Source organism: Athene noctua, chromosome 8, assembly GCF_965140245.1.
Source record: "Athene noctua chromosome 8, bAthNoc1.hap1.1, whole genome shotgun sequence".
Taxonomy (NCBI): Eukaryota; Metazoa; Chordata; class Aves; order Strigiformes; family Strigidae; genus Athene; species Athene noctua.
Window position 1 is genome coordinate 3003018 of NC_134044.1, and position 25555 is coordinate 3028572.

The following is a 25555-nucleotide window of genomic DNA, read 5'->3' on the forward strand; positions in this document are numbered from 1 at the left end:
GCTGAAAGGGGCTACAGGAAAGATGGGGGGGGATGATAACTCTTTATCTCTGGGTGTACAGAGAGGACAAGGGGTAATGATTTTAAACCAAAAAAGAGTAGATATAGGTTAGATACAAGGAAGGAATTCTTCCCTGTGAGGGTGGTGAGGCCCTGGCACAGGCTGCCCAGATAAGCTGTGGCTGCCCCATCCCTGGCAGGGTTCAAGGCCAGGTTTTGGGCAACAACCTAGGCTAGTGGAAGGTGTCCCTGCCCATGGCAGGGGGTTGGGACTTAATGATCTTTAGGGTCCGTTCCAACCCAAACCATTCTATGATAAATTTGTACTTTATATGTATATGTTTAAAGAAAAGAAAATTTTTAAAGGCAAGAATCTGAACACATTTTATCCTAAAATAAGAAGCTTGACTTCAGTTGGTTTATTCTCATCTCTCTGATTTGGATGCAGAGAACATTTAACTGGAGGTGTGTTTTTGAGTCTGACTTGTAGCACTGTATAATGCCAGTATAATGAGCAGAAAGCCACCAGAAGCATAGCCAAGTGTCACCCACTGAATGAAGTTCCCCGAGAGATGTGGCGTAAGTTACACAGTAGGGGGAAAAAACACAAGTAGAGTCTCTGACTTCTTTGCTGAAGAGCAACATGGTCAACTTGAGGATAAATCATCCATCTCAGAAAGCTCTCCTCCTAGCCCTACCACTCCCCAAAGCACACCGCCTCCCACCACTCCTTCCCTTGCCATTTCTTACAGCTCCACACTACTGCCTCCATCTGCCCTCTCCACCCCTATGCACAAACACACATTTTTCTGTGCAGCAGCATCCTTCAGCTCCCTCCTGGTTACCTTCCATTGTTCCAAGCCACAACTCATCCTACCAAATGTCTTCCACAATCCTTCCAGTTCCACCCACAAGTCCTTTGGTTTGAATGTGTGCTGAGACCCTGAAACCAGTCACCCATGCTGGGGAAAATTTCTTTGCAACAAATTCCCTTTCTAATCCATTTATCGTCTCCAGTGAACCTGTGCCCACCAACAATGAGTTCCCATAGCCTCTTCAAGACTTGGAAGCTCTCTTTAGTAAAGATTCTCTTTCACTTCAGTTGTTTTCATATTTTACAGAAATACTACAGGTAGAAACCTCCTACTGTGTGACTCTCATCAGCTTGACTTCCATGCCCGGGAAGCTGATGGAGCAGCTCATCCTAAACACCATCATACAACACATGAGGGACAACCAAACGCTCAGGCCCAGTCAACAGGGTTTATGAAAGGCAGGTCCTGCTTGACAAACCCGATCTCCTTCTGTGACAGAGCAACCTGGTTATTGGATGAGGGAAAGGCTGTGGATGTAATTTACCTTGACTTTAGCAAGGCTTTTGACACTGTTTCCCACAGCATTCTCCTGGCAAAAATGGCTGCTTGAGGTTTGGACAATCGCACACTTTGCTGGGTAAAAAACTGGCTGGACGACCGGGCCCAGAGACTTGTGGTAAACGGAGTTAAATCCAGCTGGCGGCCGGTCACGAGTGGTGTCCCCCAGGGCTCGGTTTTGGGGCCACTTCTGTTCAACATCTTTATTGATGATCTGGACAAGGGGATCGAGTGCTCCCTCAGTCAGTTTGCAGATGACACCAAGTTGGGGGAAGTGTTGATCTGCTTGAGGGTAGGGAGGCTCTGCAGAAAGACCTGGACAGGCTGGAGCCATGGGCTCAGGCCAACTGGAGGTGTTTCAATAAGGGCAAATGCCGGGGGCTGCCCTTGGGCCACAAGAACCCCCAGCAGCGCTACAGGCCTGGGCAGGAGTGGCTGGAGAGCTGCCAGTCAGAGAGGGACCTGGGGGTGTTGATTGACAGCCAGCTGAATATGAGCCAGCAGTGTGCTCAGGTGGCCAAGAAGGCCAATGGCATCCTGGCTTGTATCAGGATTAGTGTGGCCAGCAGGGACAGGGAAGTGATCTTGCCCCTGTACTTGGCGCTGGTGAGGCCGCACCTTGATTACTGTGTTCAGTTTTGGGCCCCTCACTACAAAAAGGACATAGAGTTACTCGAACATGACCAGAGAAGGGATACAAAGCTGGTCAAGAGTCTGGAACACATGTCCTATGAGGAGCGGCTGAGGGAACTGGGATTGTTTAGTCTGGAGAAGAGGAGGCTGAGGGGAGATCTTATCACCCTCTACAGCTCCCTGAAAGGAAGCTGCAGAGAGCTGGGGATGAGTCTCTTTAGCCTAGTAGAAAGTGACATAACAAGAGGGAATGGCCTCAAGTTGCACCAGGGAAAGTTTAGACTAGATATTAGGAAGCATTTCTTTAAAGAAGGGGTTGTTAGGCGTTGGAATGGGCTGCTCAGGGCAGTGGTGGTGTCCCCATCCCTGGAGGGGTTCAAGAGTAGGGTCGATTTAGAGCTTAAGGATATGCTGTAGGTGGGAACTGTGCTAGGAGAACGGTTGGACTAGATGATCTCCAGGGTCCTTTCCAACCTAGATGATTCTGTGAACTCCTATTTATTGACACGGTCTTCTTGTGTCTCCTCTTTCTGCCCAGGAACAGCGCGCTACACTTTTCTCAATGTCCTGATCACTCTAACTTTTTCCATATTATACTTATAATGATGTCTCCCTTTATGCTTTGGATCCTGCTGTGCACTGCAAATATTTATTACTATACATTAGCCTCTTGATCAGGATAATAACTTGTATGTGCATTAATAATGAGGCTTTCTTACCTTCTTCTTCATTCCATATGAGATTAGATATACAGAACATGGCAGCAAGCTGAAGTTTAGCATTTGAATGACTCTAAATACAGAAAAACAGTACTCAAGTTTAGAAGAAGAAATTCAGAAATTCTTAGACTTACATTTTGGCATTCATCCTGTAAGAAATAAGGTAGCAAAGTTGGGAGTAATTCTTATCTACAGCTTCTCTCAAATTAGTGCCATAACATAAGGCACTTGGGTAATACTCAGTCACTTCCTTCCAAATATTTACCGAGGTCTACAAGGTAGGCCTTTTCCAAGATCATGAAATGTTTTCCATGTTACAGATATTACTTAAGTCACTGTAACATTCTTATGGGAAGTAACAACTGGATTTTCCTTTTAATTAGATTCTCAGTGCTCCTCTGCCATACAAAACTGCACTACATGATTTCTTGAACTCGGAAGTTAAGTGCATGATACTGAATAATTTACAGGACAAAATGCTGAAGAACCCGCTTTTCATTCATGCAAAAGACCAACATAAAACCTTTAAGAAAAATTCCCCATACCATGTAATATTTGATTTTCTGCAGGATGTCATCATTGGTCATAATCAGTTCTTTTGCTGTCGTTCCATCTGCTATATTGGCAAGTATACATAATGTCTGAAAGGGAAAAAAACCCCCTGTTATTTGGCCACAGATCACATACCATGATTTATACAGTTTCCCTGACAGCTTTGAGCTTGTGAAAAACAATTTCTTTAATTAGTTTTAATATCTTTAATCTGGAGTTTCCAGATTGCTTACATCTGGGGCAAATGCCAAAGAGTTAACAGCTGTGGCTGAACAGCACTGGCAAAAAACCCAGAGCCATTTTAAAATAAAAAGCAACATTCATTAATTCATTTCAATCAGTAAAATTTTAAGTCTCTCATGAAAATGTGCAGCATATATAGAAGATTAAATACATTGGAAAATAAAGCAGTCTTTTTTTATCAGTGGCTAGGGAAAAAATAAACATATCCATCTAGTTCTGAGGCCAGAAAATAGAAAGACAGAGCTCTATCAGAGTAATAATTTTTTTCAGCAAGTCTAATCACACATCCTACCTGCAGAGATAACTCAAACTACTAATGCACCTGCTTATTTCCTGCCAATTAGAGAAGCCATCCTACAGAATAACCTTGAAGCAACTTGGCCCACATTGGCACTACATGCACATGGCATTAAGACTTGCAGAGGCAGCTTTCCTGGTCCCTGAGGAGGCATCAGGAGATGCTCTACAGATTTCTTTCCCAAAGAGCCATGGAAAAACTTAATCATCTTTTTTGGAAATGCAGGGAGAATACCAATCAGCACTTGTATGATGCCCATGTCTAATCTGCACTGCATTTACGTCAGCAGTTGCAAAGATTTATTACTTCCAATCTACTAATTACATACTGACGAGCCAGTCAGTGATAGACATAAGCACTGTCCTGCTAGAAATATGGGCTCCTGCGTGCAGATAGTACTGGATGTATGACTTGATTCTGAAATAAAAGCAAGCTGCTGCTCACACCACAGGGACAAAGAAAGTGCTTTGTGTATAAAGTCCCCAAACCCTAAAGGCAACATTCAACCCCAGTCTACTAGCCCCTTCCAAGAGCATTTCTCAGGTACACCGATTCTCCTCCAAAACAATTCTGAGAGGCTTGGCGAGGTAAATAACCCTCTAGTGCAATGAAGGCCATTCCTGTTACTAAGAGCTTTATTGGGAAGAACTGTTTAGAAAGACACAACTGGTTAATCCTCAGCTGTTTCAGCACCATTGTATCACTAAGTTTGCTATCCGTTAAGAGTCTTTTGGGGATTTTTTGCTAATATTGTACTTCAATAGCCATAAAAAGTGTGTTTGCCTTCAGCCCATTCTTCACTGAGCAGAGATTTAGAGGAGTCTGGACTCACTTGCCATGCTGTTTGCTACCAATACCCTTCCTAAGTCAAAACAATTGTCTGGCATCTCCCAGAGCTTCTCCCTGCCCCCATTCTTCATCACCACATGCCCTGTACAAGGAAGAAACAGCGTTCTCCAAATGACCATCCTGCCTATCGCAAGAGTTCATCAGCCAAATTCTGCTCATCTATCCTCTTGTTTTTGCTTTAACATCCCCACAGCACGTACCCCAGTATGCTGGCTCCATTATGTTGCCACCAAGCCAGGGATGATTTTCCCTGCTGGCCAGAACCTCTTTCCTTCTCCCTTTCCTCTTGCATATTGATCTTCTCAAGTTTTAATTTGTCAGGGCATGTCCCTCCCCGCTTTTTCTTGGGCTACACCAGGATGCTCTTTTCCCTGCTAGTGTCTCTCCTCCTCTAACGGCTGCTGGCTCCTGCAAGAACCCAAGAGCAGCTGAGTTACCACATGTCTCAGGAGAACACGTATTATTGCCAGCAAGACAGGCAATGATGGGATTCTTCATTACTGACTGTTCCGATGGCTGCTATCGAAGCAAATAACCATGATGCTTTTCCCAGTGTGAAATACTGGCTTTGTTCCTACTGTCCCATTTCTGCCATACAACTGCCTTAGATTTAATTCTTTCGCTCTTAAATACAGTGACGTCCTCTTTACCAAACCTGCATTTAAAAAAACATTCTGAATTCAATTCAAACACATTTGTAATAATCCATTAGAAAGAAAAGCATTCTTGTAGGTACTGAAGTTACTAATCTGACAGACTTCAGTAAAATATTCAGAGCACAACATAATTCCAAACAAAAATGACATGTTGAGAATAATAAGTGTTCTTAACTGCTTCTAGAATTTCATTCTGCCAAGACAACATGAAACAAAAAAGGGTACCTGCTCTTTGACTTCTATATTGTGCTCCCCTTCCAGAATGAGGGTCACTGCTTGCATGATTTGCTTCCCATGAGTGCTCATTATATGGTCTATGTGCTGCCAAAGCAATGATGGAATACAATCAGTGCAACTTTCCGGACAAAGAAGGGGCATTCCTACTTGAATTACTCTAAAGAGTAGCAACATTGCAACAAAACCCTAGCTCCTAGCGAGGTGTCCCAAAAACATGAACTTATCACAGCAGTATCACTTCATAATATTCCTCTTCGTTTGGAGCCTGGTCTTGTTTGAGAGAGCATGATAGGGGCCTTCTGATTTCACTATAACCTGTAGAGAAGACACTGGTTTCCCAGTTGCATGGAGGCCAGTCTGAAGACTGAATCCTGCTGGACCCAAGCTCTAAGTATGATGCTGCAGTTAGAAAGAAGCACCTCACTTCTGGTAACAGGGGGTAATTGGAGAGGGGTAAGAAAACTGAGGTTTCTTATCTGGTAATTGCTACTCTTACTGGAACACTGTGACCAGGTGCGATATCCACATTTCAAAGGTCTGAGAGGGTTCAGAGGAATAAACCATACAGATTACTGATCGTCTAGGAAAACTGTCTCCAGTTAAGAGACTTAAAGGCAAAAAGTCATTTGACCACAGACTATAAATACCTATACTAGAATAAAATTGATCATTAGGAATAACAGAAAAAGATGAAACTAGATCTACTGGATTAACTGATATCAAAACTCAAGAATGACAGCAAACAGCCATCTGAGATTACCAGCACACGGCACACTATAATTTTTTAAGACCTAAGGGATTCTTGGAGGACTTCTTAAAATTGCTAGCAACGAGACTCCATTCAAAAGCTGCTGGATGAGTTATTCTGAAGTGAGTTTTGGATAGAAAATGAAAATGGTTGGTTCTGGCTCTAAAACATACTACAGAAAGTAGGTGAAACTGGGACGTAGATTCAGATGAAGAACACCTTAAGTGATAATGAGAGTCTGCTGTCAGGAGCTCAGGGTGAATTTAATGAATGACTGTATTAAATATTTTTTTACATTAAGACAGAGCTAATTTTCTATGAAGCTTATTGAGACTCAACGATTACAAATATCAGAAGATTTTTTGCAGTGACCTTTTTACAGTAGAAACACAATACGTGATAAATGCACAGTAGCGGCTTCGTGGTTTTTTTCCCCACAAAAATGTTGGCTTGCCAAATGTTTGCTGCATGTTTTCCCTCTGTTCTTCACAGGGGATTACCCCTTTCTTTTCCTCCACCAATATCTCTTTCTCCCTGTCAAAAACAATTCATGGGCTTACATTTTCAAACCATTTTATTTCAATGTGTAAAATGAATGTATGCATTTTGTAAGTGCACAGTCCCACAGTCAAATTCAAAAAGTCAGTACTATCTATATAGCTGGATAAGAACAGAAATATGTCAGGTGTCGAGAAAGAAGAAACACAGGTATCTGTAAGATATGTACCTCTCCACACATGGACTCAACAGTGCAACCCTCTTGTTGTTCTGGACAAGTTTCACAGAAAGACTGTTAGGAAAATATTTTTGCTGAAAGCTAAATGTAATGGAATTGAACATTAAATGTAACTGTCTAACTCTGTATTTGATAATAATTATAAAGTCTCAGTGGATGCAGAGAATTCTTTCAAATGTTTTCCTACACTTGTACATTTGACTACAGATACTGGGATTAATTGAAAATTAATCTTGAAAAGCAAAATAACCTGTTTTACAAAAAAGATTGAGGATTAATTTGTATTGTCTGTGTGTTTGATCAAGCTTTCAGAAGAAGGTCTGGTTGCAGCTCTACTTACTGGGCGAGTAGACAGAAGATTCCTGAGCAGTCCCAAAGTTTTCATCAGAACATTTACATCGGAATCAGAAAGTAACTGGAATAACTGCTCTGTACTCAGACCTCGTAAGATGTCTGATTTGATCTTCTGTTCTGCTTGAAATGCCATATTCTGAAAGAGACAGATTTTTTGCTTGATATTTTTACCTTAAACTTGGGCTTTCACTCATTTAGTAGACTATTACCTGCAAGCATATATATTCTTGCTAAAATTAATCTTGCAAAGGTTGTAATTTATGAGGAACTGCTACACAGTGAATTAAATTTCCATACAGTCTTATGTCTGATCTGGTTATTACCTGCTTTTATTTGTCCCCTGGCATGCTACTGACACTACTTAACTGTTTCCCCGAATGATCTTGGCAACTAAACTGGTATCAGAACTGAAGAGTTTCTTTTATTTTAGGGACTAATTGATGAAGTGTTCCAGGCTGATAGTGTTTTCCTTCTGTAGTTAGGTGGAAAGACAAGCCAGATTTCAGCTATGTTATTTTTAATAACAACTGACAAGTTTTTAAAGTTACATTCACAAACTTTTAAAGAAGCAAAATCACAAGCAATATTTCATCAGCGTGTTCTACTTACCATTAAAGCCCAAATGCCGTTCACTCGCAAGGCAAGATTTTCACTCTGTGTTAAACTACATAGAAGTTCTATGGCTCCTGATTCTAAAATAGGCTAAAATGAAGAGGAGGAAAAATATTTGCTTTAAAACACTACGTAGACTGATTAGACATATATACAAATTTAAATTTTATACAGCAAAGTCTTGCTTATATCTTATACGTGTGTTTACAACATGTTCAGTCTAATCACATGAACTGTCCAAGTCATACCTTATATTGAAGAGCATTAAAAGGTAGGTTTTTATGAAAAAAGGCAGATTGACAGCTTTATTCTCATGTGTATCTGTGTATGTGTACAGATGTATACACACAGCCATACATATGCATGTGTACACATATACGTATACACACACACACACACACGCAAATAGGCTCTCCCCAGCAACTCTCAGCTTGGGATTGCTCTCCAAAAGGTCTTCCTTGAGCAATTGCATCTTTTTGGGTATCAAGTGGGATGTATGTGACTGTTTAAAAGAGGTTAAGGACAATGAAAGCTATTTAATATCTTTCTTGAAATTTAATCTTTGCGTCTGGTATCAGTCAAACTAAAATCCAACAGAAAAACTTTAGCGTAATAAAGAAAACTGAATATTATTCTTGATATTCTTGTAGTATCACATCTTTAAATGACAGGAAAAATATCAATACGTGCACCTTTTCTTTCAAACTGATTACTGTAATGAAAGGTAAGTTTGGAACAACTGCTTTTAACCTGCACTGAATTTAAAGTACTACTTTGATAAAAGACCTGAAGAGCATAAAAGGATTCATTCAGTGACTTATGCTGCTCTAGTATGTGTTTCCTTCTTCCAGAAGTTACTGCTTCAAAAGCAGTGAATAATTGAACATATCTCAGTTTTTGGGAAGCTGCATGTTTTAACCCTCCTATGAGCTGAATTCATCAGAAAACAGAAATGCGTGGGAAAGGCTGCACTTTGTAGGAACAGGCTTGTCTCACTGAATAGCAGCAACAGAACCAAGGCAGCAACAGTTTGTGTCAAAGTTCCCCTGGTCCCAGGTGCTCGTGTGCTGCAACAAGCTGCCAGTGATTTCACCATGGGTCCAGTAGCTGGCTGACTCCTAGAGACTTCTCCGCAGCAGGTGGGAGACATTCCAAAATTGGTTTTGACTCAGCCCTTTTACAGAGTAGAATACAGATCCATTTCAGCTTTGTTTATTTACTTAAGTGACTGGTAGCTTACATACAACTTCCAAAATACTATGTAGAAAAAACTGTGATATATCAAATAAAGATCAAATGGCTTGTAGATGCTTTCAAATCTAACACTTCTAAATATTCCTTCATTTTGCATAAGCAGTATTTTCTTTTGGCAATGATGTTTTTTACATGAACCATGTGTCCCAATATAAAATTCAGTATTTCAATCGATTTTGAAGTGGAAACACTAGGCTGACTGTGACCTGCAGTATGAACAAGAACACCCATGAGCCGGTGAACTGTGCTTGGTGTTGTTTCAGTTAATTTTCTATCTCGCAAAGATCACTAAAACCACCGAGATCAACTGATCAAACCAAAGTAATCCAAAGTGCCCTGTAGGAGCCCACATATACCACAATCTTGAAAATGTTTTATGTAATTAAGAAATATTTAAGAATTGGTGAATTGTTCCATTGCTACGAAGCACTGATATCATATATGAACTGTATGAAATACAGAAGTCATTCAAAACCAGTAAAAACCAAGACTCAGCTATGCCACCATTTTCAAGATTACAGCAGTAATTCTAAGACAACAGAACGTATTGCCAATTGTGTTTGTTTCCTTTTGCCTATGAATTTTTTAGATAATAGTGTTTCACAAGTAAAATATTCAAAAATCTCATGTCTACCTCTTCTTTAGACACTATATTCAACTATTCAATCATATTTAACCATCACAGCACTGTAAACAGATGACAGCTTTTTTATTCACAAGCTACCAGTGATAGTCTGCCTAACAAGGGGATCGAGTGCCCCCTCAGTAAATTTGCAGATGACACCCAGTTGGGTGGGAGTGTTGATCTGCTCGAGGGCAGGGAGGCTCTGCAGAGAGACCTGGACAGGCTGGAGCCATGGGCTCAGGCCAACTGGAGGAGTTTCAATAAGGCCAAATGCCGGGGGCTGCCCTTGGGCCACAACCACCCCCAGCAGGGCTACAGGCTTGGGGAGGAGTGGCTGGAGAGCTGCCAGTCAGAGAGGGACCTGGGGGTGTTGACTGACAGCTGGCTGAACAGGAGCCAGCAGTGTGCCCAGGTGGCCAAGAAGGCCAATGGCATCCTGGCTTGTGTCAGCAATAATGTGGCCAGCAGGGACAGGGAAGGGATCTGAGCCCTGTGCTGGGCACTGGTGAGGCCGCCCCTGGATGAGTGGGTTGTTTTGGGCCCCTCACTACAAAAAGGCCATTGAATGACTCGAGCGTGTCCGGAGAAGGGCAACGGAGCTGGTACAAGGTCTGGAGCACAGGTCTGACGGGGAGCGGCTAAGGGGAGACCTCATCGCCCTCTACAACTCCCTGAAAGAAGGGTGCAGAGAGCTGGGGATGAGTCTCTTGACCCAAGTAATAAGCGATAGGACAAGAGGGAATGGCCATGGGTTGCGTCAGGGAAGGTTTAGACTAGATATTAGGAAGCATTTGTTTCCAGAAGGGGTTGTTGGGCGTTGGAATGGGCTGCCCAGGGCAGGGGGGAGGAGTCCTCATCCCTGGAGGGGTTGAAGAGTCGGGTTGACCCAGTGCTGAGGGATCTGGTGGAGTTGGGAATTGTTAATGTTGGGTTGATGACTGGACTGGATGACCTTCAAGGTATTTTCCAACCTAGACAATTCTGTGATTCTATGAACATTACAGCTATACAACGCTTCACAAGCAGTGGCTACCAAGTAAGACACCTTTATATATTATACCGTGGTTCAGTAAGTAACTTTTGTCTATTACCTCTTCTTGTTTCTGAATAAATACTAACCTCCTTGCTTGGAGAGAATTCCAGAAGAAGATTGCATAGTGTGGAAGATGCTACTACGAGAATTTCATTTGGAGCATTCTGTAAAACCTGCAGTCACAAAGACAGTGAGGAATCTCCATTAACTAGTATGGTAAGGAAGGGATTGTTCTGAAATTGAATACCCGTAATTATGCTGCACTTCGATATTCCATACTCCAGGAGATGCTTTGATGCTAGCAGTGCAGGTCCAGACAGTGCTTGTTTGACTCAATGTGACAATACACATTATATGACAAGCTGGAGCAGCACAACGTTATTTCACAGAAGCCATATTTGAGAGCTTTCAGGTCCAATTTAAAATAAATCAGTGGGAACAGATCTCCGCTCTGCAAAGCATACATGTGCTGGCAGTTGTATTTTAGCTCTGCAGCCCTTCTCTCACAGAGAGCAGGCTGTGTCCTGCAGTTCACCTCTGTGTCATGGTTTACAGAAAAGCGGAGGATGCTCCAGGAGGAGCCTCCTCAACACTTTTGTACCTTGTGCAAAGCAAAACATGGCAAATTTCATCATCACTGTCCTTTCAGAAAAGAAAGTTATACTCTCTCTGACCTGTGGCTGGATCTCCAGCAAGACCAATACATGCCATTCTTAAACAAAGCATCTCCCTTGCATGTTCTGAGAAAACGCAGTAAAGAAACAGGCAGGGACGATACAACTGCTCCTCCAGCAAAGAAGGGGAATGGAGGGGTTGTTCTATACATCTTTTGTTTCAGAACAGCGAGAAATTGCTAACATTAACAACTACTGTGTTTACAGCAGCTTGCCCTAATGTACATATATGTAAATCCTGCAGCTTTAGACATTATTCTTCCACGGCTTATATAGCTATACATGCTAGGGGATAGAGAAAGGACTTACACAGTTGTTACTAATCTGGACTGAGATTTATCTTTAATATTTTTTTATTTTTCTATCAAGAATAATTCTTGACATTTTGGAATGAACATACAAGTTTCCAATTTCAGCTTATTTAATACAAATCAAAATGAATGACTGTCAGCAGCTGTGTTTACAAGGACGTCAGACATCCACATTTGGGTTTTTTCACATGGCTCTTTACACTCACTATGCTGCTTCAAGCAATCCTGTCAGTTTTGTGTTTTACATTTATAAAGGTTTGATGTTTTCATGTTTGGCCTTTCATAAACTCTTGAAATATTTAAACCATTCCCTCCAAGCCCCTTCAGGTGATGATCACGAGTCCTGAATCATGGGACTATTAAACTCTAATGATAGCACAAAACTTGCATGATCAAATCTTCCTTGACCACTCAATAAGACATCAATTAGACATCCATGGATTAGTCTCACAACTCCCACCCAATCCAAGGATAAATGCATAACTTGTAATAAGTGTATTGTGTATCCTGTCAGAAAATAATTTCTCCACCATTTCTATCATGAAGCTGTAGAAAAAAGTAGGCCAATACTTTAGGGTCTCTAATTCATGCAAGCAACATGCAAACTATTTTACTTCTGAATATAGTCCAGCTCGCTTCAGGTGATTCTCATGAATGTCAATATTACCCAAGCTTTCAGACTTCTTTCTAGCAGACTTGCCTGTTCCTCATTTTTAAGGTCTAAAAGATGTTGAAACTGAGAACCTGGTTTATTTATGTGCACTTAATGACAGTCACATTACAGGATGAGGGATGACACACCTTACGCACTTTGATCTCATTTTATCTTGTATTATATAATTGCATTATATGAAAATATGTCTTTTTTAAATGTCTTGCTGACCTCTTTGGCTTCAGTTTAGAATCTGCAATGAGAAGTTTTAACTGTGCTATTTAGTCTGAGTCTGAAATTAAAGGAGATAAAGTCCTCATAGTGCCCTAGGGACTAGGGATAACAGTCTTACTCACTGACATGCCAAAAAACCAACCCCAACAAAAATCACAAACTAACCAACCAATGCACCCACCCCAACCAAAACTCAAGCACAGACCACAGTCCTCTTTGCTGCTGCTTGGCTTTTGTTGATTTATGACTCTCTTAGGAGAAGGTCATGGAATTTTGATTGCTAGCTGATTTCTATTATGATTCTACAGAAAGGCATGCAAATTGAACAGACACCATATCCTCCTTTAATGGAACAGAACACTTCAGTGGTTGAGACTTGACTTTTCTTTACTTGCCTTCATTAAAGGTTTCCATACAGCATGATCCTGAAAACTTGTCCTGAGCTGCTGTACAGAACGGGACAAACTGTGCAAACATCTAAAACAGAAAAGAAACCTTCATTGTGAAATGTACACACTCATATGTACACTACTGTAATATATATGTTGCTTCCTACACAAAGAACCAGCTTACAATTTGGTAAGCAGTAGACTGTAAATAGCAAAAAAAAAATATATTGTACTAGTCTAGGATAACTCCCTCCTCCCACCCTAAATGTTCCAACAGTAGAAATGACTCCAGGTTAGCTTTTGAAAAATTAGCAGAAATGCTAACAAGTGCAGCATCAGACTTTAACAAGCCAAAAGTAGTTGTATGAAATCAGAAAAGCCTCCTACCTGACTGCAGCTAATCGCACCTTGATACTAGATTCAGACAAGCCATTAACAATACGGTCCATCATATTTTCAGTCTCAATGATCTGGAGCAAAAAGGAATTAATGTTATATGAATACAGTACTACGAGCATTCATAGATTGCTGGGTTTTTTGTCTGCAACATTTTAAATGCTGCATCTAAAAACTGCAGCTAAAACAGCAAGCCACATTCTCTTCCCAGATTAAGTGACAGTGGCGTGAATCTGCATACAATTTATAAAAAAACCCATCTACGTTCTCTGCTCCACTACTGCTTTCAAAATTATTTTATTAATCATCACGGAAGAAGAGGGTTATATATATACACCAGTCACCCCTAGTGTTACATTAAAACAGAAGAGAGCATGTGTGAGTGCACACAATACATACAACTAGAGATTAGAGACACATTGTAGAGCTATCTGGAAAAAGAACACATAGTAGTTCATCTGTCATATGTGGCACAAGCACTTAAGACTACGATAAAAGGGACTTAATACCAAGGTGAAAGATGGCTTTTGTGTAATAAATCAATGTTGTCATGTACACACCCACCATTTACTAAAACCAATGTTTGATATGTAAAAGAAGGATCCTTACTATTAACTACAGAAGTTCATCCTTGCAACAAAAGAGAAGTTTATGGGTTTGAAGTCCAGAGATCCTGAATGGCTCCCCACTAATATATCTTCCTGCTAGTTATCTTTTCAACACTGTGTTTTCTTGCCTCCTTCCTGTCCATATCTCTCTCCCTTCCGTTTTTCCCCTTTAACCAGCAAATAAACTCAGAAAACTCTCCTGCCTCCTGTACTTGTTTTGTCTGACATAGCAACTTAATTTAAAGCATTATTAATAATTATTAATAATATTAAGATTATTAATAATTATTAAGTAATAATAATTATTAATAATTAATAGCAGCTTAATTTAAAAACACACTGCTTTAAATCATTCATTATTTAATTTCTCTCCACTTCCACACAAATCTTCTATTATCTGAGTGCTCCAATTGTCCAATCTCTTTCCTGTGGTTTTTGAACTGTTTGTTCTCCTACACACCAACTGCTTTGTTATGACAGTGCAAGCTCCCCTTGGTCACTTGAGAACCATGGAACAAATTTTGACTTTGTTTCCTGATGTGATTAGACTTTTCAGGGTTTACTTTTGAAAAAACATTTGTTTAGTAATAGGATACATGACAACAGAGGCATATTCAGTCCCTCAGAACAGGTTTCAGAAATTACTCCTGTGGCACAACAATATTCCTGCACAGCTTGTGAGTAGCAAGGACCTTAACATGTTGAAAGACAACTTATTGTGAGAACCAAGTTAATCACTGTGAAGATGTTTACATAAATAAACTTTACTCTTATATTTTGTTACAAGCAAGACAATTTTTGTTCAAATCTCATGCAAAGAAAGTACAATCTGAAAGTTTATGTTAACATAGCAGAATAAGAGCCTTCTTGTTTCAACCTATTTACGTCACAATGAAAAAAAAAAGGGCTGGAAGGGCACAAATTCTTGCACCACCTTTCAGCCTTTCCACTACATCTTTGCCTGTTTGCGAACATTTTTTCACATGCTCACCTTTTTTCGGATATCTTCATCATTTGCTCCCAGGGAGGCATAGAGCTTGAAAGCAGCCTGGCGCAGTTCATGGGCGTGCTTCAGATCATGGTCAAGCTATCAAAGAAAGCACAGACTACAAGTTTATACACTAAATTACAGGTGTTGATATTCTTACTTGTTGTAAACTAGAGCTTATCTACTGGGGTTTTGTCTCCACACCAAGAGGAGCCAGAAACAGAAATGAACTGCTGTTCCCTTAGCTGATGTCCACATTTACCAATTGAATACATTATTGAAGTTAAGAATATGGTTAATTTCTCTGATGAGTTACGGAAAAGTCAAACAATTCGAGGCCCAAACACTTCTATAAAGTTACAACTCTGTCCAGACCATATTCGGGCAAAAACTGTTCTTATTTATCCAACAGAAACCCACAGTAACAAGCCAGGAGAAGTGAAAAATTTGGGAAAGAATCAAGGGAATTTTTATTAAGAGAACTGAAGCAAAAGCAGGAACAAAAGCCAGTCTCTAAACCACTGGACCTCCATCTTAAGGTGGATGCTAACTTCTGACATCTGCTGTAATGGCACCACAGTAAGATGCAAGCCATCTAGGAGGTTTCTGGAAAGTAACTTAACACAGGTGCTAGAGGAGTGAATTAGTGTGATGCACCACTGAATAGACTGCTCACAAATCAGGAAAAACTGCTGGGGCTATGAGAATTAACAGGAGCACTAGCTAAGGGATCATGAAACAGTGGTGCTCAAGTTCCTCAGAAGCATGAGAAAGGCACAGAGCGGAGTACAGAGCCTTGACTTCAGGAGAGCAGACCTGGAGGAGCAGATGGGGTGTACCCCGGCTTGTTCAGCCAGGAGAAGAGAAGGCTGTGCAGAAACTTCTAAAAGCAGCCCTCCAACACCTACAAGGAGAACATGGAGCCAGACTCTTTATGCAGGTGCATAGCAAGAGAAGGAGACAATACTCAAAATAAAACGGGAAGTTCTTACTGGATATAAGAAAGAAATAAAAATTCACTATTAGAACAGTCAAACTTTGGTTATTAAACAACCTCTCTGAGCAATCTGTTCCATTCTCAGTTGTTTTCAAGAGCCAACTGGACAAAGCCTTGAGCAACCTCATCTGAGCTCAGCACTGACCCTGCTTTGAACAGAAAATGAAATCTTCCAGAACTCCTCATGTTCTTTCCAATGAGAACTATTCTGTGATTCTGACTGCCTTCAAAACTCTGTACCAAAGGGTTCCACAAAACAGTGCAATAATTAAAGTTTACACAAAAATATCATAAAAATGCTAGTATTAAGCAGCAAAGCGCTGAAATAAAAAAACTGTGAAGAATTAAGCTGTGTCAGTAATTCCCTCTGGTGTAGCTCTATTAATAGAGTAGAATGTATTACATCATTTTTTAAAATACTTAAAACAGACAAGTAATCAGTTTGGCAGAGTCCTCACTCATGTAGTTTTTACCTTACAGAGTATAATTCAAAGTACTCTTTACAAAGTAAGCACACTGGCTTCCCAGCTGACTGTTTTTACAGACTTTTCACTTAAAGTATTGTCATAACATTTGTAACTGCCCCACTCACATCTGGAATGTAATCATATTTTTTATGCTACAGCCAATGTCCATTACTCCCCGGTCAGCTGCTAACCTTCCTCCTGCTTATTTAATTTTATACTGCAACTATTTAAAAAAAAAATGTTTAATTTGCATTTTTCGAGAATTTAAGGCAGAATCAATCCTGTTCTATAAGAGTCTGAGAAGTGAATCTACCTTTTGGGCTAGATTCAGAGAAAAACCAAGGCTCTGTAATCCATTTTTTGGGGATACTTTCTAAAAATCAGTAAAAGGGGAAGGGAATAGGCAATGGGTATTTTCCTGCGTGGAATATAAAAAGTAATCTTGCTTCTGAGGTAGGTTGATCCACTAGTGCTTTGGAAAGTATATGCAAATCTGTAACAAAAGTTCATGGATGACAACTCCTAGCACAACACACCTCTGAAATTAAGTCTCCAAGGGATATCTGGTCTCTGTTTATCTGACCTCTTGCAAGCACAGGTAACTCACTGTATGAAACGCTACATGACATCCACATGTTTTTCTGCTTTAACAGAACAGAACCGTCTTTGAACATCTTTCACAAACCTGACCTAAGAATTGAAATTGATCTCTCATCGCATCATGGCTTATGAAGCTGAAATGTACTTGTGAAAATAAGTCTTTTAAACTCTGCAAAGGAGAAACACGACACATGTCTCGGTCTGGTACTTCATTGCTATCACTGGAAAATGTAGTGAATGTGTATAGTGAAGATACATTAAACTACTCATAGCCTACTTCTCTGTCTTTGACACAGAAGAAGGGCAGCAGCCTTCTTACAGGATGAGGAGTCCAGATATGCACAGCAATTTTAGTTTGGATAATACAGACCCCAGAAAAAGCAGTGAGTGAGCAAAGACTCTGGGATTATATGCATCAGCAATCAAGTCCTACTGGACCTCTGGTCACTCTTCCATTGAGGAACTCAGACATAAGGTTTAAGTAGAATAAAAAAAATATCCCGAACACATTTATAATTGTTTTTGCACATTTTTCAAAGCTTCAGAACTGGTTAAAGGAAACATACCCTCTTGATATCAGTGATTGCACTCACTGAGCTGGGATACTTGAAGTAGTCAGCAAGCATGACAATGAGGTGGTCGGTAATGCTGGCAATTCTCTGAAGCTCCACATCTGTTTCAATCAAATAGGCCAGTGTTTCTGCTCCTTCTACTCGCTCCTCCAGCAGTCTTTCCTTACTACACATTCGAACCAAACATGGCAGAGTCTGAAAAGTTAAAAACAAAACAAACCCCCACCACTGTTTAGTGCTACTATGTTCATAAAGCAGCTCACAAAAAAACCCACCACAAACCCAAAAGAAATCAAACAGCTATCCTAGAGTAATTCTCAACAATGTTTAGATCAGTATCTTCAGACAAAAATATTTTAGTGGTTTTAAAGACTACACACAGAAAAATTGTTCAGGCATTATTAAGTATACAGTAGGCTACTTCCAACCCAACTTTACATGCAGTCAAAATCAGTCTGCATGAATGCAATGTTTAGAAGTGACCATAGTCAGTAAAAGCTAAATGAAATTTTTTTTAAAATTGCCTCAGAAGTTCATATTTGCACAGGTTTATTCTTACTACACATAAGAACAAAACTACCCAAGCTGCTCTCAAGAAGTACTTGACCTCTCCTGCTCTTTCGTGATCTAGGACTGACTAAGGACAATGCAGTCAAAAATAATCTCAGGACCCCCTTGAGCCATGCTGGCTGCTACAAGTAGTAGGGAAGGGAGGACTACTCATAAGTAGTATATCTGGTCAACCAGAAATGAAATCCACTTGTAATCCAGGTCCATTCTGCCTGATCCTGACATACTCCCCTACCTTGGTTACACTCACATGGCAAAATTTTTGTGATACGTTCTCCATCTTAAACATTAAAACCAATCAAATCTTTCTTTAGTTGAAGCTCATTGAAAAGCACTTAACTCTGGAAAGACCAACTCTCCAGGGGTTTGGCCTCTGTTCACTCAAGCCTCACGAAGCAGAAGTATGAAAACAGATGAGGAATAATATCAAGGTTTTTCTTGTGTAACTCCACCAACTTCAACAGAATTACACTAGTAGAAAATATTTCTGAGAGATATGGGTTTTTATCCATTGACTGTTCAAATGATTAAACAGATAAATATGTTACCTCCATGCCACAGGTAAGGAAGCAGATTTACAGGACTTGCCCACATTTATTAAAAAAATAGATACTACCACAAGGATAACCATTTAGGTTTTGAAACATGTGCCTAATACAGTGAGCCAAAGCACCTCCTCACTGAATCTGTGCCACTTAAGACATCAGATAAGACTTTCAGCCTGAACAATTGAAAACTGGTTCTAATAGCACAGACACACCGAAGGACCTTCTGCTTCATTAGGAAGTTCACCAGAACTCTTTCAAAGGATGACAGCTTCTGAGGGTTGGTGAATTTAAGCAGCCCTCAAAAATTACCTAATTCCAGAAGTGAAATTTCTAGGACCTCTGCAAGTTTGTTCAAAGTTTGCTTTAAAAGCCTTCAGGCATTTAATTATTACTATACTTTTTAATTTGTAGAATTCAGAACTACACCATAATGTTTAAATATCACCAGTTTCAATTACCGAGCTGGCATAAGGTATATTAAATACTGAGGCTAGCATAAATAAAATAATGAAAGCTGAACATAAGGTCTCAAAAAAAAAAAAAGACATTTTCATTGAATAAGGAAGAAAATAAGTGGAATTCCATGTCTAAATCACAAAGATAGTGTACTTCCCAATTCTTTCCAAGGTCAAACTGTCTGAAATAAGCTATTTCTTGGAATTCAAGGGCTAGACGTTAAGTCACTTGCTGCAAGCACCCAAGAAACACAAATCACATACTTTTCAACTTTTGGCAATTCCATGTGTTTAAAATTAAACAAAATCAAGAATTCTGAAAGACATGTTTTAGCTGTTCTTTTAGAGCTACAGGTCAGTACAACCTCACTAATGCAAAGGAGTAGTGGACTCAGAGGTGTAAGAAGAGCCACAAAGCACACCTGATCTTTTCTGGCCAGCAGATAGTAGAATAAAAATGGACAGTAAAGATGTAAAGATTGAATACTTAATTCACATGGTATTGCTGGGATGTGTCAGGGTTATCTGGACAAAGTCACTTTTATTATTAGGAATACAGAGAAAGAAATTTCCCTTCCAATCAAATCAATTATTTAACAGCCTCCTCTGCCTTCTCCCCACCTCAACTGAGATTTTTTTTTTTTTCCCCCACATGTTACAGGCCAACCCACTACTCAAACTGGGCAATCGAAATAAATCAAAAACATTTTGGAAACACACATCCCTGGCTGTCCTCCAAATAAAGAAAATTTGACAGCAAAGGGTCAAAGTTCTCTTCAGTAATTTCTGAAAACTAAGGAGGGCATTGCTTTGTTTTAGCTCACCAGAGGTCAAACAATTTGTGACTGGATTTACCACAGACTGAGCCAGCATGTTATCTAAAAACTATGAGCTCCTGGAGTGACCCCAGGAAAAAAGAAGAAATTACCTGAGTTGTTTACCAAGGCAGCAAAGTTGTGTGCCTTCCTCCTCTTCTCACTCTTCTGTCTAACCTCAAGCATTACAAGAAATTTTAGTCCACAGCTTAAAACGTTTATTTGAACTGAAGCAGTTTCCATGAGAAAGGAAGCGCTCCTATTGCTGCGGGCTGGCAAACAAATCAGTTCATAATGGTTTGGAAGCACTGCAGTTATCCATTCGGCCCACGTGGCAGAGCATGCGTAGCTCCACACAGTTTGCAGCCAGCTATCAACAATAACCTGCCTTTGCCTACAGCACCAGTCCCGCATGTCTTGCCCCCAAAGCAGAACAGTTCTGGAACCCACAGTGGGGGATTTCTGAAGAGAATAAATTCTCAAAAGAAGAATGAGGTTTGCAGGAGCGAGATAGGTTGGGAGCATGGAACCACAGACCTCAGTTTGCAGGTGCTGTAAGAAGAAGAGAGTTCAGGGAACTGGAGTGTCATACTGGAAAAAAAGCTAAGGAGGAGAATGAGGGAGAAGGATGCAGCTTGGCTTCCTCAATTCCTGTAAGAGTAGATGCCAGTGCAGAACAGATGCCAGTATCAACACTGGAATGAACTGCATTTTGGACTTTCTTGCGTAAAAAGACAGGAGGGTTGATGGGCCTTTGTTTCAGCCAACATACGTGTTTTTCATCTGTCACTGACTGGAATGATAGATACCAAAATCCCACTAACAAAAGCTGTAGATAGGCCAGACTCTACTACCATGGATATTGAAAGAAATGAATATGCTTTCTTATTGGAGTATTTTACATAAAACCTACTCTTTCCCCAGCACTGGTAAAGAATAGGACTAAGGGTGATAGTTTTCCAGTCTGAAATGCAAGCTTGCAGGACCCACCAGCGTTTTGCACCAGACCACAGTCAGAAGATACTAATCAGTAGCCTTTGGTGGTATTTGTTGCTTTAAGCAGTACACACAGCTATCTGCATTGCCATGGACTTGCAGCGCACTCTGAGGTCACGCATACACTTAGTAGTTGTTTGTTTGTGAAGACTACAGAGGGGCCTTCACAGCCAAAGACAAAGAACTCCTCTAAGAAGTTGCCAGTCTCAGATCTCACACCATCAAATCCTGACAATCACTGCTTTGCTGATTAGATCCTTCACTTGCTAGGCTCATTCCAAGAGCACATGTGGTCTTCTCAATCTCAGTACAGGGGCACATATGGGGAAAAAAAAAATTTCAGGCATTTAAATGGCATTTCCTCCAGTCTGAACTACGTGTTATTCTCTGGAATGAAGAATGCTGAAAACCGTACTAAAAGCTTTGGGGTCTGCCAGATTGCTACAGTAATTATCAAAGAAAGCAAACATGTTTTCTTATTGCAGTACTACAGCAATACTTCAGTATCTCATGGAGAAACAAGCAGTTAGTATCATCTGATCTTTGGTTGATATGCTTGCTCATCAACAGCTTTTTTTTTTCTTTTGACTAGCTATACAAGTGTGACTATTAGGAACGAGACTACATTCCCATGGTATTTAATGAAGTTTCATTTACTGAATTTCTTTATAAAGTCACACGCAGTATGAAAATCAAATCCAATATTTCAGCATGACAGTTTATCTTTTTAATAACATCTTTTCCTAGCCAACATATGAAGCAGACAAATGTACAAAAACATTGTGAAACCTGAGAAATCATCTGCTTGTGATAGACTGTGCAAGTATTCTGACTTAAGTCTTGTGAAATAAGCTACTGAAAGACAAACCAGTGCCTTGTTCATATACAGAGACCAAGGCAAGGTCCCTGTTGTTTCCATGTTACTTACAAATTGTTATTGAAATGATTACAAACCTCAAACAGATGTTTGTCAAACTCAGGGATATTTGTTCCTGGATATTGATTCTTCATTTAAAAATTCTTTAAAATGCCATGTCACTATAAATGTCTAAAGACACGAAGGGAAACTAGGGAACTAATTTTTAAGTTAAAAAAATCAGGGGAACTTGGTGCTTTGAAATCTTCAGCTTAACAGATTTTGTGCTACTTCCTCCGAGACAAATAAAACCAGAATTGCCCTATGTGAAAAAAACATTTCAAACAGAAAACCATTTAACCATCTCACCTTAAGAACGATGCAAGAATCATCTGTCCGTATTGCTCCAGCTCTGCACATGGAAGTAAGGCTGTAACAACATAACAAAACACACGTTCACCCATCATTGGTTTTTATGCGCTTAAGACATTGTGGAACAACCAGCTGTACTCATGAAATGTACTCCCCCTTTTTTCTACCACTGATTTGAATACATTTGTGCTTACTAGACTTGAGCACACAAACTACTACAGGTGTATTTTTAAGCAGATTTCTAGCACAGGACATCATGCTGGAGCACCAATCAATACATATACCACACACTAGTCAAACTTGATAGATCCACAAACCTCTTTTACCAACAAACCACCTCAAAATGAACAACTTACATTAAGATAAAGGAGAAATATACATAGACCTGTTCGTTGCTGTACAGTGCATGGGCAAGCACTTAAAACAATCAGGAAAGAAACAATATAGGCTGGGTAGTCTGACAGCTTAGTGAGAAACCCTTCAAGCTTTGCATTAGTCTGTGAGCCGTAGTATCATTGTGATGCTTATCCACAGGCATGTCTTAACACTCTCCTGGAATAAGCACATCCTTGCTAATGATGAACCCAGTTAAGTCTGACACTGAACCAAACCAACATTTTAAATTTTTTTTTAATTAGACAAAAACTTAGTGGCTATAACAACTCCAAGTTCTCAAACTACAATCCTGACACACATCATCAGACAAATGCATAAGCTGCTTTAATTTACCTATACATGTGCTCCAAGCTACCAGAACTGTGAAGTTGTTCACTCACCAATAGAAGTGATTTACATTTAAGCGGTTTATAGTTTTTACCTGCTCTGCTACAAGGAAATGCAATGAAGCTGGAGGGTAACTGCTCTACATTCAGTGCAGGAACAGTCAAGTATCTTCTGGTTTAGCTTTTGAACTAAGCCATGGTAACTGGCTTTTATTATGCCACAACTGAGGTGAAAGAAAGAACTGAATTTCAGTAAAGGTGATGTAAAACCAACATGTTTCAACTCTCAGTTGGGCAGGTTAGAAGTGTACATAGGGTCAATTATAATTGCTCAGCTAAGGAGCAGTAATATGCTAACATACCGTAACCATATTGTGTTTCGCTGCATCCCTGAGCCCTTTCCAAGTGTCAAAAGAGAGTTCTTTCACCTCTTAGAAGGTAATCACTGATCCTGTTCCAAACACCTACCACTGACAGACATCGCTAAAATCCCATAATCAGAAGTCTTTTTATATATTATTTCTCGGAAGATTAACGATAAGATTTGACTGTTAGCATAGACATCATTTTATAAACTTTTATTGTCCAAGCCTTGGGGCTGACAGCAAGAAATACTCATTTTCACACCTGAACAATCAGGAGGGAAGCACCCATCTTGCAGGTAACATTTAGTCCAGCTAGACCCTATTTGCCAGACAAAGTAGCTCGATTTCAAACATGAAATAAGGAAGTATTTTTACTTCAGGTAAAATAGGCCTGACTTAGCTGGAAGTAATTCTAGTACTTTTAGCAGAAAAAGTTATTGATTCCACTTGTAGGTAGAAAGCACCAATAGATCTGGGAGCATTCATCCCAGGACAAGGAAACAGCCCAAAGCCAGAACAATTCTTTTAACTCCAATCTGCCTTCATGACTTATCAACTGCTTTTATCTCAAGATCAGAAAAAAAATAATTTCTAATACTTCATTCTCTATGTATTCTCCAACTTCTCAATGAAACACATAAATCAGCCAGAACTGAGACTGCTACAATACAGTTAATTTAACTTGCCTTCTTCACTAAAAGCTACCTAACAAAACCAGTAAAACCAGATTGCATAGACCAATTGTGGTTGGAAGGGAGTGTGGGAGGTCCTCAGACAGACCTCCCACATGTAGTGGGATTACCTAAAACAACCTCCACACACGTACACATCTTCATAACTGCTTTTATGAATGGGCTAAGCCATCATAACCTGGCCACATTTCAAAAGAGGCCATCCCACCCACCCCACTCGTTCCTCACCCAGAATCTCTAGACTTTGCACTGAAATAAGTGTCAGTGAAATTGTATGGTGAACTGAATCAGAGAACTCACTGATCCAGGTCAAAAAATAAGGCATCAAAATCTAAAATAATAATCAAACAATATATCAGTAACTAAACTCCTGAGTTATGTTTAATTTTGGCAGTTGATAGTGATGGGTAATTTTATCTCTTAAACCCCCTGAAATAATTTATTTCATTATTAACAACACAACATAAGGAAAAGGGTCTTAAAGGGAGTAAATTCCCAGCTTATGAAGTGAGTATAACCCTAGTGTTGCTGTTAGAGGACTTGGTCATGTTTTGTCACAGGGTATAAAGTCATTACGAATATGAACACACCAAAACTTGTCCACACCAGGAGGGAAAGTTTGGTTCGAACTATAAAATTAATAACATTAATTCTGCTGTATGAGCACATGAAGTTTAAAGAATAATCTATTTTATTTAAGAGTTGGGAAGAGGGGACTAGCTCTGCTCTCTTGTTATCTTAGTGCATACAGCTCTCAACACAGCACAGTCCCAGTCATCTGAGTCCTCTGAACAGTGGTGCAACAAGGACATTAACTTGTACTACATGATGATATTTCATTGCTATACTCCATAAGGACATACAACTGACCATAGCCTATTCACAGTAAAATATCATAAAATCCAAGCTATTAATGAAGACTGCAGTTCAGCTTATGAAAATCCATGTCTGAAGACACATTCCTGACAACACTACTGCCCAGCAACATTTTTTTGTGTTTATGCACAGTAAAGAATTAAAATCAGGCTATAAAAATTATTAGATGAGGACCCCTTCTTCAAGGATTTAGATAAAGCAATTAACATCTATAAACATTTTAGATCACGTATTACTTTGCAACAAGCAAAAAGAGAATGGTTAAAAAGTATTAAATTGCATACTATTTCATTCTAATTCCTGATGAAAATTACCATTTGGCTGATGTGAGCTGCATTTCAATAGGCTTGTCCCTTTGTAACATCTTCACAAATATTTGCGGTAACAATTCTCCATCAACCGACACTGCAAGCAATGAAAGAGAACTCCAAGTAATTCTGATTCAGCCAGTCAGTAAAATGAGAGTCAAATATGCAACA

The 25555-nt window shown here is 39.8% G+C and overlaps 1 protein-coding gene across 5 annotated transcripts in view; it reads right to left on the reverse strand.

The window, feature by feature from the left end:
• ARMC8 (armadillo repeat containing 8) overlaps window positions 1-25555 on the reverse strand; it is a 79893-nt gene that overhangs the window by 3818 nt on the left and 50520 nt on the right. For 4 of the 5 annotated variants that reach the window (XM_074912187.1, XM_074912185.1, XM_074912188.1 and 1 more), the window contains 12 exons: window positions 25391-25481; window positions 22419-22479; window positions 17804-18004; window positions 15177-15272; window positions 13569-13651; window positions 13188-13269; window positions 11008-11094; window positions 8007-8099; window positions 7384-7533; window positions 5548-5643; window positions 3270-3365; window positions 2725-2797 (listed from right to left, as the gene is read on the reverse strand). In XM_074912187.1, coding sequence (XP_074768288.1) covers window positions 2725-2797; window positions 3270-3365; window positions 5548-5643; window positions 7384-7533; window positions 8007-8099; window positions 11008-11094; window positions 13188-13269; window positions 13569-13651; window positions 15177-15272; window positions 17804-18004; window positions 22419-22479; window positions 25391-25481 — 1209 coding nt within the window. The remainder of the gene's footprint in view (window positions 1-2724; window positions 2798-3269; window positions 3366-5547; window positions 5644-7383; window positions 7534-8006; window positions 8100-11007; window positions 11095-13187; window positions 13270-13568; window positions 13652-15176; window positions 15273-17803; window positions 18005-22418; window positions 22480-25390; window positions 25482-25555) is intronic. The other variant, XM_074912189.1, reaches the window with a different exon arrangement.